General features: G+C 33.8%; 1 protein-coding gene across 5 annotated transcripts in view; it reads left to right on the forward strand.

The window, feature by feature from the left end:
• The first annotated feature begins 1,844 nt into the window (after positions 1-1,844).
• Lrch (Leucine-rich-repeats and calponin homology domain protein) overlaps positions 1,845-15,149 on the forward strand; it is a 454,905-nt gene continuing 441,600 nt past the window's right edge. For 3 of the 5 annotated variants that reach the window (XM_090411096.1, XM_090411095.1, XM_090411098.1), the window contains exon 1: positions 1,845-2,019. In XM_090411096.1, the coding sequence (XP_090267222.1) occupies positions 1,845-2,019 (175 nt within the window). Of the gene's footprint in view, positions 2,020-2,917; positions 3,140-15,149 lie in introns of those variants that run through there. The other 2 variants (XM_090411097.1, XM_090411099.1) reach the window with 2 other exon arrangements.

Raw genomic sequence — 15,149 nt, forward strand, 5'->3', positions numbered from 1 at the left:
TTTTATAATAAAAAATTCGTGTAACGATTTTAGTTAATATCGTTACACAATATTAAATAAAAATAAAATTGTTTTAAATTATACATTTAAAACAATTTTAAATGTATAATATATTAAAAACCTTATAATATATTACAGGGATAAAATGAGAAAGCTAATTACATATTATACTCTGCAAATTGCTGCCGATGAGCTTCAATAAATACGCTATTGGTTGTAAGCAAACTTTACTTTTGGTTCTGTATTATTATTTTTTTTAAAAATCTTTCTTTCGTTTTTAAAGAAACAATAACCCAAAACACGATTGTTCAAGATTTTATTACGTTTCTACATTGCATGATTTTCTAAACCAATCGACACCAATGTATTATTGGTATCATTTGTACGTAAAATATTTTGGTGATAAAAAGCAGCACAGTGATAAACTACTTCTTGAGACTTTCTCTCCCCACTCACCCTTGAATCAATACTATTCTGCAAATGGACAACATCACTGATGATCTTCACGTGTTAGTCTTATGATCAGCTTTTCTGACTAGCCTACTGACAATGCCTAGCGAGAAACCTTGGCGCCGATGAAAAACCGATAAGTCCCCGAACAGAAATAGATTTCCCCTCTACTTAGCACAGTAAGTAACAAACAAAACAAAAGTGTTTGTATTTCGCTTTTGTGTTATGGTGAGCACTGGCTCCTTTTGCATAACAAAAGAGCGAGTTTTCTGACGCCGAAGCCAAACCTTCTTTACTGGTGCGACTCTTTTGGTTAATAATTTTTTGGGAGTGGTTCTATTTTTCAAATCTAACTAGTGCTAAGTGTTCGATTTCTGCTGCTTTTTCGAAGAATTTTTCCTAAGCCTTTTTTGGTGTCAGCACTGAGTTAGTAAGTCGTTGCTCTCCGTTTTTAAAATATGTTTATTCAGTTCTGGTCTTCTTATCAATGGTCGTCCATTCTATTTTAGAATGTAAATGATTTTCCTGATCACCCTGCTTTGAAGGGATGTTAAAAACTTCTGTGCTGTGAGGCCAAACCCTATGCTAATGCATGGTACCAATATGTCATAGGATTTAAACCGATTAATTCGCATTTTAAATTAATAATTCAAAGTTTTTATTGGAAATAATGCTTTAATTTTTAAGAAAATTAATTATTAAAATAATTCCCCGAGATCCTTTTGAATTTAGGGTTTACGGTATTGTTTAGTCAGAGACCCAAACGTTTTGCTTTTTATACTAATGAAGGTTACATAATATTTCGCCCGCTTAATAAATCAAGAGTATGATTTAGATATTTTTTTTTTTTTAAAGAAGAATTTAAATGGTTAACCACTAAACATGTTTCCTCGTTGTGTTTGTCATCCGTTATCAACTTTAAGAGAGGGGGGGGGGGGGGGGGCTCATGTTTACTCAAGCAGGATGCTGCTGCTGTTTTGAAGCGCGCGCGCATAGCGCAAATCAGCCCTGTAAAATGCACTCAAGTTTTTTTTTTATTTTTTTAAAAAAACGTCTTTTTTATTGTTTTTGTACATGCCTTCAAGTGTTCTGCATTATATCTGAACAGTAATCTGTTCAAGTCATTTTATTAAATTAGTCTTATTTCACCGAGTCTTGTCTACGGTAATGATTCGAATTTGCTTACAATCTTCTTCATCTTTTCGAAATAAATTGGCGTAAAATGAGAAACAAAAAACAAAAAAATAAAAAATAAAACAACAAAAAAACTTCAAGCAGCATTTTGCTACTGTACTTACCCCGGAAGTAACATGAGTTAGCCCCAAAAGAGATCCCATCATGCTTTGCGCGAAACACAACGTAATTCTCAGAGTAAAAATGTCGAGGAAAGCACAATGGCGTTGACCGCTTCAAATTTAAGCGGTCAAAGTTGTACACAGCTTATTAGGACGTTGGAAAGAGTTTTTGAAGATGCACATGTGACTGGAGAGTTGAAGCTTAGTGGACGGAAATTAAAAGAATTCCCAAAGATTTCTTCCAAGTATGACCTTAGTGATACGGTATCAGCAGGTAAGTCGGCCGTATGTCATAATAGTAGCCTATTGCTTGTTTGTGTCCATTCTCTTCATACGATATGAGCGAATTATGAGATTGGAATAAGAAAACGAAATAAAAAAACCCAAAAAGTGATAATCATTTAAATTGTAAACAGTTATATAAAATATAACGTTAATTTTTGAATCTATTCTCCAGTTTACGCAGAATCGTTTGGTGTTTTTATTAGCGCCTTTTGTTATTAGTACAATAAATTGAATAGTTCGAGCAGACGATATTTTGTTGTTATTCACGAGAATTTCATTGCTGACGTATTATTATTTTTAATTTGAAATTAAGAAAATAAAAGTTGCCGCTTAGAAAATGTTTAGTATTAATGTAATAATACATTTTTTTCTATTTTTAATAATAGTTTTTATTATTAATAACAATTCTCTTTGTTATTTTAAATAACAAAGAGAATACTAGCTAATTTATCTTTTGCTTTGCAAAATGTTCAATCCTTGTTTTTATTTGATTTAAATTTCGTTTTGTTATTAAAGTAAAAGTACTGTACTTTTCGACAAGCGAACTAGCAGTTGTGCTCGCCAGTTTCGAACAGACGCACGCAAAATGCGTTAGGTTCTGTTTTCCCCTTCCCTAATTTATCAAAACAAAACGTAACCTTTATGGTTACAGATTTATTAGCAACATAGCAGTGGCAGTTCCAGTTTTTAAAATTGTTAGTAGCGTATCATTGTGAAGAAATAATAGCGTGTAATTATTATCAGAATGAGTAAACTTCGTTCATTACCAGGCATTGCTTTTAGCCGTGCGGTGAATGCACTGTACGATACACGATCGTGTTTATGGAATAGATTTAATAATTTCTTTCGCAACGAAGATGCATATCATTGCAATTCCATTGAAGTATCGCTCTATTGGAATGTTAAATGTTTCCTCTTGTAAACAATATGTAGGATTTTAAAAACATCCTGGTGGTAGACTTTCCGACAGACTGTTTCAACAGATATGATCAAGTGACTTATTCTATTTATGGAACTAATTGCTTGCAGTTAAACGGTAAATGGTCTTGCCATATTCATGACAAGACTGCTTCCTTGAATGAATAGATCGTGTTGCAATTTAATACGAAGTAATTGTTTTCTGTTTATTTCTTTAAGTAATGTTAAGATGGGTCACATCTAAATCAAAACGGTGTAAAATAGTCATTAGTATATGTTGCCGATTTATTTTTAATTATTCTCAACTTGTTTGAGTATGAATTTTTTTTTTTTTTTTTTTTAAATTCAGGCTTAACAATAAATCTCACGAACAGAGTATATTATTTGTAATTTTTTCTATTTTTTTTTGTGATATGGCTCTTGAAATATGACAGCTTAATATATATTTTTTACTGATTTTAATTTTGCCATATTGAAAACTTAGTTGTACTTCTCAAGTTTGTTAATACTATTTCGTTGCAATTGTACGGCCGGTTTTCAACACAAAGTGCACCTTGTGTTGGGGGGGGGGAGTGATGGCCCAATTCCAGCAAAAAAAGGGAATAACTACAAGTATATAAAAATCCTAATATATTAAACGTGTTGTTGCTTGGTTAGACCCGCACAGGATATGGATTCGAATTTCGATGTTTTCAAATCTTCCTAACGAACTTGGTATAGCAGTATAATTAAAAATAAGATGTTGCGTTACGCATAGTTCCTGAGACTTTTCTTTGGGAGGTAGGAGAGCCTCCATTTTGGTGGGGGGGGGAAGAAAAACCAGCCTAGAATGGTTTAAGATGAATTGTTTTTGTAATTAGCGTATTTTGTGTTGGCACGAACTACCATCTTCTAAACTAATAAGTTGAACTTAATTCTAAAAAGTCCACTAATCGACGTCAGAAGTTTTTTTTTTTTTTTTTTTGCAATAGTACTTCCCGCTCGACACTATTAATTTTATAAAGTAATTAGTATTTCAATTAATAGAATAAAACGGGAATAGTTAAACATAATTAGATGATAACACTAACATCTTAGAACTAATATACTGATTAGAAACCTTTTTTAAGGAACAACCGGATAAAAAATAATTACAAGTAAATGCTTGGTTTCTTAAGTTTCTCCAGTTATTGTGTGAAATATTAGCTTTCGGTTTTTTTTTTTTTTTAATACTATTCTTCTTTTTATTCCCTTAAGTCTATTGCGATAATGTTATGAAAAAGGATAAACCTGCAATCTATAACTTCCTCCGATAATAAAAATTATATTCATTACTGTAATCTTCTCTTGTACACACCCATATTGCATCCAGATGTTTTTTATTAACCACGACGGACTTTCTGCAAAAGATGTCATTTGATTAGGGAGCTCTTTCCTGCTAGCATTTTATAGACTTGACGCCCACCAGCCAGATGTTCTTTTCTGAGTGCTTGACATCTGATGTAGCAATAATTGTGTAAAATCTGATTGTGATTTTATCTGTGCCGTGCATACCCCCCCCCAGCACAATAGTAGGATATTGAGATAAGAGTTCACTCTGCATGTCAGGTTGAAATTTTTTTTTTTTTTTTTGTCCATTTCATATTTTTATGCCCTGCAAATTTATTATATGTAGTGATGCTGATCACTTTTTTCCCTAATTTCATGATACAAAAAGTGATTTAGAAAAGTGATTCAATGACTTATTCTTGAATAAAGTAGCTGAAACGATTTAGGCATATTTGTATTCTCGCAATGTATTGTTGGAGACACTGCATCCCATAATTATTTCTGCAGATGAATTGTTGGGCAACAATATTTTTACTCCAACTGATTGTTAGCTGTGGTTTGCAAATACATTGTTACCCAACAATTCATCTGCAAAATGAATTATGGGCGGCAATTTCTCCAACAATACATTGCAACAATACAAACACGCCTAAATCGTTTCAGCTACTTTATTCAAGAATAAGTCATATAATCACTTTTCCTAATAGTTGTAAATAAATAGAGTAAAACAAACTGGAAATTCACTATCTAAAGAAGTACAGAACCATTCGATAATGTAATATTTTAAGCAGAAGCTTTATAGCATTCAACTATATATATATATATATATATATATATAATATACTGTGACGGAACTTGTTTCGAGTTGCACTACCCAAGTGATTACTTACACTTGGGCTCGCCGATAGTTTTTTCGGCATGAAACTCTAGGATTTCGATCATACCCGGCTGTAGAATAATACGGGATTTACCATCTCCCTTATACTTAACCATATATATTGAGCATGCCCAATATATATGGTTAAGTTTAAGGGAGATGAGCATGATGTCAATATTCTTCTCAATAGGATGTGTGCCTAAAAGAATTAATTTAATTATTATCTTAGATGAATATTCTTGTAAATTCATATAGTGAATATTTTAACTATCATCACTATTTTTTTCAGAAATGTTCTGAGTAGGAAGCTCTCATTTTAGGATTATTGATATGTTATGATTGTTAGTTTTGGGTATTGTGGATCTTTAAACTCTGAACAGTACCTAGTGCATGAAATATTTAAGTAAATTACAAGTTGAAGTGAGGGCACTGCTTGATTTCTATAATTATGTATTCTTCTTTGTTTTAATATAAATTTCGGGAAATATTACTTAAGAGTATATCTACCAAAACTGGTTTCCAAATCCACGTTTGCCATTACGTTATCCAATGCCTCATTGGAATGTGCACGATCTTTGGAGTATTGGCAAGATGTCTTCAGAGGGCTATGGGAAATATACGTATAAAGCCGCTTTATGATGGTTTATAGTGATCTGGCACTAAAAATGTTGCAAACCGTCTGCATTCATTCATTTGCACCTTCGAAAATGTAACAAGTTATCAAAATCATGTGTGAAAATATCCTTTAATTAAATATTAAATGGATATTATAAGAATTTTTATGGTTAAAATAGCATTTTATTACCAGAGTACTGTTTTACAACTTTAGTTGCTGGATTTTTAGGCCAAGATCAGAGTTGTTGCAGAAGATGTTCTAATCAGTTAATAATCATTAGGTGTGAATAAAATCTTGTGGAATTTATTATTCGTTACCAGACAGATTGCAATGAATTGAAATGTTGCAGAATTCCGATGTAGCAGCTGAATCATTATTAGGATCTTTTTAGTATTGGGAAACTAGATGCACGATTTGAACTGTAGCTTGTTACATACTCTACTGTATAGTATTAATTCAATGTGTGTGTAAATAGTACTTTTTCTGTCTTTCAGTCTGAATAATACACTAAACATTATTCAGTGTATTATGCATTATATTTGACTATTTTTTTTTTTTAAATGATGCGTGACAGACGTTACTGCATTTGCAACACTTTTGTGTGTATATTGTTATCAAATGTACTGCTGATGTAAGTTAGGTTTCTTCAAAAATAGCAGTGTTTAGCTTCTAATTAAAATTAATCAGCAGAAGATAGGCGTTTTTGTTTATTTTTTGCAACCCTGTGAATAGTCTTTACCACACTGTAAATTTGGTCCCTATATCGACCTTGATATTTTTCTTAACAATTATTTTCATGACCAAAGCAGATTAATAAAACTGTTAATAATTCTGTCTAAAGTAGTAATTCAGCTAATTAATAAAATATAACTATCTGTGATTTGATATAAAATAGACATGTATTAATTTTTTTTTTAATGAATTTTTCTTTTGCTAGTTACATAATTTTTGCTTATCTTTGTATAGAATGTCCTTCAAATTTTTAATCAAAATTGGTATGATTACCAAACAAATAGTCAAGTGACTTTTCTTTCGCTTTTCTATTATTTTGAATTGGTAACCCTTAATCTATATAAATAAAAAGCTATTGGATCAAAACCACTTTGGGAAGCAGCAGTTGAGGTACGAAGATTATATGGGAGGTAGGGAATTGAGAAATTCTTGTTTTGTTTTAATATTATGTAATACCTCCAAGGAGTAGGGACTTAATCATGGGACTGCACACTACTCCGCTACAGCTTGCTGTCTCCTTTACTTATCCTCCAACTACATGGCACCACTATAATGTCATTTACCAGTCACCATCGATTGTATATTTTATGTATTCTCTTGGCTGATTTTTCTGTATGTAGGATGCGAAACCTGAGTTTCTGGGACATGCGCACACCTCTGCTACTTCTATATGAGACTGGGTAATCTTCAATTTGAAAAGCATTATGACAAGAATCGAACTTGGGTCTTTTCCAATCCAAGGTGCATGTACTGTCATTCTTCCAGTGCACTACAGAGGTGTTATTTTTTTTTATTGTTATATATAAGCTTCTATATAATTTCTATGTTTTTTGCTGATAACATTTATTTCCAATGGCTAATTCAGAAGACCATAATAGATTTTTTTTGTAGCTTCTGAGATTTCTGTAGTTACATTGAAGTTCTTGCAAGTTCTAATTCTATGATAAAACTTGTATTACACTTCTCTATTAGTTTTTTGTACCTTTTTTTTTTTTGTATCCATTAGAATAGAATCAACAGTTGAAAATGGTTGGACACTAGATGCACGGTGACATATCAACTAGCTGGAATTATCACATTTCAAAACCTATTGTGCATCATGTTTAAAGTTTTTGTCTGGAATTCTTAACGAATGATGACCAGACTCGATACCTTTTTTTTTTTATTTTAATTTTTTTTTTATTGCATTGAGTAGGTATGTATTCCATTTCTGAGGCTGTCTTGAATTTTCTGACAAAGTGATATATCCATGTACATTTCTCTTTACTGCCAAAAATTAGATAACCTTTGTTGGTTGTATGATAATCTGCATTTGGATTTCATCTTTTTTTTTCAAATCTTTTAACATGTTCAGACATGGATCTCTCCAGATCATTCTGTTTGTCCTACACACCGTATGCTGCATGAACAATGCATTTTATAAACTGGTGTTTAAGGAGTACATAAGGTGGTTCAGGAGAATGTAAAAATCTTGTGTAGTGAGATAAAAACTACTTATGTCACGACATCCAAGCCTTCTTTAAGAGATTTTGTTCACGTTTTTATAATGAAGGTTTACTGTATTCACTCCTGAATTTGAAAACAGTACTTGTCCATTTCTGGATATTCTCTTATAGGTCTCCAAAGAGAACATTTAGTTATTCAGTGTACAAAAAGTCTACTCGCACCAGAACACCACCATGTGTCATCTCACTATCCAAAAAATAGGAATAATTCAAATGCTAAGAAGCAGGGTAAGAAGTATCCTAGCAATTCAAAAGTGGAATCATGAACTTAAATACCCATCCACAGTCTGTCTCAAAATGGATATGGTTCAGTGCGATTAATCATCGTAGTGTATAAGTAGCATGATAATTTGGAGATAAATTGTAGATGGCAATTAGTGCAGCATGAAAAGTTTACATAATTATTCCTGTACATCTTCCAAGGGCACATATCACCAATTTCACAATCAAGAAAGATCTTGCAACCCTTCCCCAGACAATGACAAATAAGCAACAACACCAAAGAGTTGCAACCCTTCCTTTATCCCATATGAAATCAATGCATGCATAATAGCTTATATCTTCTGTGCAAAATCTGAAGATTTTTACATCCTCCTAAACCTTATCCACCCCCTTAAAACAACAGGGGATTTATAAAATTCACTGTTTATGCAGCCTATGTTATATAGGACAATCTGGAGAGATCTGCAGGTCAGAATCTGTTAAAGAATATGGAAAGGAAAAGAAAATACAAATGCAGATTAGCCTGTCATACAACAAAAGGTTGTCCCGTTCTAGGGCAGAAAATGCATATCATGTGTTAACCACAATTCTTTGTCAGAAGCTTCAGAAATGCACACCTATTCAGTGTAGTAAAATCCAAGGCATCTTCTGGTCATTGACTGGATATGAACCACATTGTCTTGTGGAGCTGAGTACATTATCATCGCCTGTCCATTGTTAAATGGTTTCTTCAGCTGATAGTTAAAGTTTTTTAACAACGGTTTAATTCAGTAAAAGTGTGTTATTTAGCTGATAATTCTCTCCCAAAGAGGTGTGTAAAAAGAGTACATGAGATGTGTAGAAGTAATAGCTTTATTTTAGAATTATAATCTTTGCACCAGACTAAATGCGTTCATCTTAAATTTGATTTTGCTCGGTTTTTATCTGTTATTTTGATGTAATTTTAACCAATGACACTAGATATTATAGGTACCATTAGCTCTGTTTAAAAAAAATCAATTTCTTCTCACAGAAATGAAATATTTAGTACTCGTACTGATTTTATTACATGGTGCTGCATGTGTTGCCAGCGCAAAAGTCCTGTTATTAAGTCCTATTCTGTAACATTGCTGTGTATGTATATACATGAGGATCAACAATAGTCATGACATTGTTTTATGGTAGTCACTTTCAAAACACAATCTCTTTTCTGCCATTCAGAATGGTCAAGGAAACTGCTTGGTAACGAATTGTTTAAAAGATCAGATTTATCTCTTAGGATATTGTCAGCAGGCTAAACATCCAACCAACTTATTTTATTTTGTGAAAGAAAGAATTACAGCCATGTCTAATGAATTTACCAAATGTCGTCTTCCAATTTGTTTCAAAAGTTTAGCATAAACTTTACATACACACCACACTTTTTTTTTTTTTTTGTCCAAAATTTCAAACTGCTGTTCTGTTTATAGTTTCTCTATCATTTAAATGATATTTATGATTCCATGTTGAATGTTTTAGTTTTAATTGGGATGCAATATCGAAATATTTTACTGTAAGAAAAATATTTCACTTATTTACATGGTTCAAACACTGCATCATTTTCAACTTTTGATATTTTCTAATTTTTGATACTTCCTAATGTTTTAATTACCTTCCTAAGAAATCATGGCTGGTAAATTTAATTTTCAGTTAAATACTCTAAGGTTAGAGGGCTAATAGTACTCCATCTGATAAAATATGGAAAAAATATATATAATAGGGGTGCAAATAATGTGGCCATGTAGTATTGGCAATTTCTTTTCCCCTTGGCTTAAGTGCTACATCAGTTAACAAAAAATTGAATTGCACACCTGTTTGCGGGCTAGTATTCTAGAACTATGGTGTGTGGGTGGGGGGGGGGGGTCAGCAGCCATTGTATCTCACTTACTGTACTTAAAAAGCTGTTCGGATTTATGATCAGTTTGCTTTCTTCTGTATTTATACACATCAGTGGTTAAATCTGAAGTGGAAGTACCTCACTTGCAATTTTCTATTTCAAATTTATTAAAATGCTGCTTTAAGGTCAGTTATGTTTCGCCTTTTCAGTCCTGTATTCACACTTCATTCTTAAAAAATAACGATTAAACATGTAAAAGCCAAAACTTTTTGTCCATGCGAAGAGGAGGGTTGAACAAGTGGTCATATAATGAACAATGACCTTTGGGAAAGTTTATACTTAACGAATTGCTAAGTGTGTGTGTGTGCGCGCACGCTCTAAGTGCACAAGAGAAATTGTTTATACACCAATCAAATTAGCTTTAATGCAACAAACTAGTCAGTGTTTTATGAGTATCGCTTTTGACTTCTATTCTTTTTTTATAGCTAGTTGTTTCTTTCATAAAATGCCACTTGTTATCCATCCTCGAAACCCAATATATACCTAATCTACGTACGCCTTTGAGACAAGCAAACAAAGCTAACGATGTTCTGTAAGCTCCTTTATGGGAAAACAACTTCCATAAAGAAGCTCTCACTTTAAATAGGTGAGAGAGGTTCGTAAATTGACCCCCCTTTCCCCCCTACTGATACCGGTTTCGAACCTTTTTTTTTTTTAAATCGTTTGTCTCCCCCGTTCTTATTGAGTTCGTCGCTTTATAGTTGTATCTAAAACGAGCCACGTGCCAGACGCTGATATTTCCAGTTGGTTGATTTTGACCTTCGGAGGTCGACAATAAACCAACGTAAATAGTGTGCACGTGTTTTTGTTTCTTTGGAAGAAAGTATCGAGAAGAGTTGGTTGGTCGGCCGGTGGAACCGAACAGTTACTTCAGGCGTCAACAGTAGCTTGGAGTGCAGGGCGGTGCAGATAACTTCCCAAGGTCCCGACGCCGTGGTCACGGGCCCTTTACCGCACTGCATCTACGCTGTGACTCATACAGGTCATGTATCAGAGCACCAGCTGCGGGCTTATTCTCAACTGGCGTAATGTGCCATTAATGAGATGTGTATGCAGCGTTTGTACCGCAGACGCGTCTATAACATGTGCGTTCCCCTTTTCTGTAAACCATCTCCCACCAATTGCTTGAGGTTGGTTTCAAATTATTTTAAGCTTGTTTGGACGAATATATACAAAGACTCTTTCACGGTGGATTGGAAAACTTAATTTCATGCTGTCCGTTTATCAATTAAATAAATTGGGATAGGTTATCCGAAAGTAGCCTAATGGCGTTACTTCATTTGTTAGTGTAATCTCCTCGAAATACATTTGAAATGTCTAAATCCATTCTGTGTTCTTAAATTGTGTATTTTTAATGTTGACTACACAATAAATATTGATTTATAAAATTCGCCTAAAATCCACTTTCAGTGAAAGTTTTTTTTAATCAATTTTTGTTGTTGTTTTAAACGTTACTGTATTTAAAATAGAATTCCAGTTGATTGTTATGGCTTAAAACATGCGCATTCTCGATCATATGCTATTTAGATATGGTTGTTTTTCATTGTTTGACTTTGCTGTGTATTATTATTGAAACATTGTTAGAAATTGAAACCGGTTGATAAACAGTAGATACAACAATAGAAAAAAATACCGGATACATCTGTCACTTTGCAAAACCATGAACAAATAATGCTGAAAATTGGCTTCCGTAAATTATGTCACAATAATATACTATAGTAATAATAGAAATGTATTTATTCTTTGCATTTATTGGATCTAAGTGAACAAATTTTGTACGATTTCGTTAATTGCCCCAAAGATTTCATCACTAAGTTTGGTGGTCTATAACTCTTCCGATTGTTTGTTCTGCACGATTTCAGGTGGCCAGCACCATTGTCGTTGATTGATAAGTCATTAATGGTCTGCACCTAACCAACACTTTTCTTTCTTCTCCTCGCCAGACTGCCATTAATTGCTTCTCCTGTTAATACGATTTGTCTCCTGAGTTATTGGGCGTTTCGAATGAAATTGCATGGTCTTTTCTGCTTAACAAATTGTTCATTTAGCCGGCAGCCTACGCACATACGTACGTCAATATGTATTGTCAGAAAAGCACATGTTATCTATTGCTTGTCGTATGATTTATATAATGATAGATTATTAATATTAAGAAGCTTAGTTTGTTTCTGTTTGTTATGACATCTGAAAGAGTTTGATCGAAACGTTATAATTAAGTACTTGAATTTATTTGGACTGTCTCTGCCCCTAGTTTCTAAGGACTGTGAAGAGTGATTGAATGATTAGCCTGCCTCAAACGCAGTTTTTCTCCGCTACCTTGAGAAGACCGTGTGACATGATATACTTATCATGGTCAGTCAGTCTTCCTTTGTGCAGCGGAGGGATTTCAAAAAGCCTGTTCTGTTTAAAAACTGTGCGCCCCAAAAAAGCGACAGGCAATTTTCTCCTGAAAGACTGCTTTTTTTTTTTTTTTTAAGTAATTTGTGGTTAACAAACAACTAAATATAAAAATACGAAGGTGGTCTGAAAGGTTCTCGGCCTAAAAACGAATTTATAATTTAAAAATTATTTTTTTATTTTCAACACAGTCTCCCTTAAACTAATACATTTATTTCAGCGATGGTCCAGCGCCATTATCCCGTTCCTTTAGTGGTTCTCAATAAGATCTGCAAAATACCACTCTACAGCTGCAATCACCTTCTGATTCGAAGAAAAACGCTGACCAGCGAGGAAGAGTTTTACTTTTGGGAAAAGATAGAAGTCAGAGCCAAATCTGGGGAACAGGGTGGATGTTCCAACAATTCATAGGACAGATCCCTTAATTTTCCCTTTGCCAAAACACCTTTGTAGGTGGGTGCATTGTCCTGATGAAAGATGATTTTTTTCTTCTGCAAACCCAGTCTTTTCTCACGAATTTTTTCGTCTAGTCTGGTTAAAAGATCGGAATAATATTCCCTGGTTATTGTTTTACCCTTTTCAAGATAATTAATAAACAAAATACCCTTTGTAGCATCCCAAAACACCGATGCCATGACCTTTCCTGCTGATGGAACCGACTTTGTCTTCTTTGGCGCTGAACAACCGACTTCTGTCTACTGTTTGGATTCTGATGTGTAATGGTGAATCTAAGTCTCATCCATAGCAGTAAATCGACGCACAAAATTAGTTTTATTCTTGTTAAAATGCTCCAAGCATTTCGGAGATTTTCATGCGAGTGCGTTTCTGGTCTGCTGTGAGCAGGCGCGCACCCATCTTGCACAAAAGTTTTTCATTTGCAAATCTTCATGCAAAATGTATCCTACACGTTCTTTTGAAATGCCTATAGTCTCAGCAATTACGCACTTTGACTTCCAGTCATCCAATACCATATCGTGCACGTGATCAATGATTTCTAGTGGTGTTACACTTCTTGGACGTCCTTCACGTGGATCATCTTCAAGGCTGGTACGGCCACCTTTAAACTGGGCAGCCTATTACTTAAATATCGAAAACGAAGGAGAAGAGTGCCCATCAACTTTTATGAACTTCGAATGAATTTCTTTTGGCGTTAAACTTTCTTTTACAAAGAATTTTATAACCGCACGATGCCCAATCTTATCAATTTCAAGGGATACAAAATACACTTTTGCTTCAGACAGCTGTATAAAACAAACTACTTGATGGAATGACTTGCAATTCCACATGGATGCTTATGACAGATGTAGCAACTTAGGAAAAAAAAATCTTGTCGATAGGGTTGCCATCTATGGTCAAGGCCGAGAACTTTTCAGACCACCCTTGTATATATATTGGCGATATCTTTCGGACGACAATATGATTACTGCGCGTATGCAGAACTTGTCTATATGAAAACAAAACGTCACATCCGTTTTTTTGTTTATGTTGAGCTCATACAGGAGAGGGTAGTTGGTCAACCTATAGTACATTATGTACCGTGTATAGAAAATGTCTTAGTCGACAATAAAAAAAAATAATAAAAACCATCAGAAGCTTCAAATCGATACCTCCTGATTGCATGCGCTATAATTACAAACTCTTTGATAGGTTTCCATAAATCAGACCATTCCAGTTATGTCAAACATTCAGAGAAAGGAAGGAATTGATACGGAAAGGGAGAACTCTTTCTCTAGGGTATTGCAACATGGATTTTTGATTCCATCTATTATAGAAGCAAATTGTGTAATAAATTGCTCAATTGCTTAACTTCGTGTTTAATATTATGTGTTGGAGTTGTGCCAGGTTCGTGTAAATAAGTTACTTTTTTTTTTATTTTATATGCAACCAGCAATCCCGATTTTGACCTTCACACGTTCGGTGAATGGCGAAAGGTCTTTTATCAGCAAAGGAGCTGTGAAATTGCAATACACGATTTCTTGTCGGCTACTAAGCTTCTCTTCAACGCATGAGTTTACATTTGGACGACTTGCGTCAGTTGATAATTTGCATTCTGCTTGTATTACATTCCACATCCGGAATTCCAGCTGTGTGTGTCAATCAGAAATTCTGCAATAAGCGCCTAAAAGTAGATGTCAGTAACTAGACGCATCTTGAAGTCTCTGTCGAGGACTATTTCCAGTATTTTATACGTCGAAAGGTGGAACGTGAATTTAATATTTGGTGTCTGCAGTTTGTTCCCTTTAGCCTGTTTTAGGGTTGTTTTGAACGTCAAGATTGATAAGTCTTATGTGACTTAAAGGGCAAAGTTCAATTACTTTCGCTTAACTATGCCTTTATGAATAAATAATTGCATTTATTCATTCTACAATACGTACATAAAAGGTTACGAAGTAGGAGATGTAAAAATCACCGATTTATGTTTTTGTTATTTACAGGAGAGCTTTTTTATATCAGAACTTGTCCCTTTTGGGTTTCGCCATAATGTAGTTAACATATTCCATGTATTATAATATTAACGTCTTTAAAAGGTTGAATTATAAGTAAAATATTTGTCAATTGCTCTATAAAATAAGTTTTTGAGAGAGTTCTTTTAATTACGACCAAACATAGACCATAAACGTATAAAAAT

This window comes from Typopeltis vanoorti, chromosome 21, assembly GCF_054136105.1.
Source record: "Typopeltis vanoorti isolate ZY-2024b chromosome 21, IOZ_Tvanoo_1.0, whole genome shotgun sequence".
Lineage (NCBI taxonomy): Eukaryota > Metazoa > Arthropoda > Arachnida > Uropygi > Thelyphonidae > Typopeltis > Typopeltis vanoorti.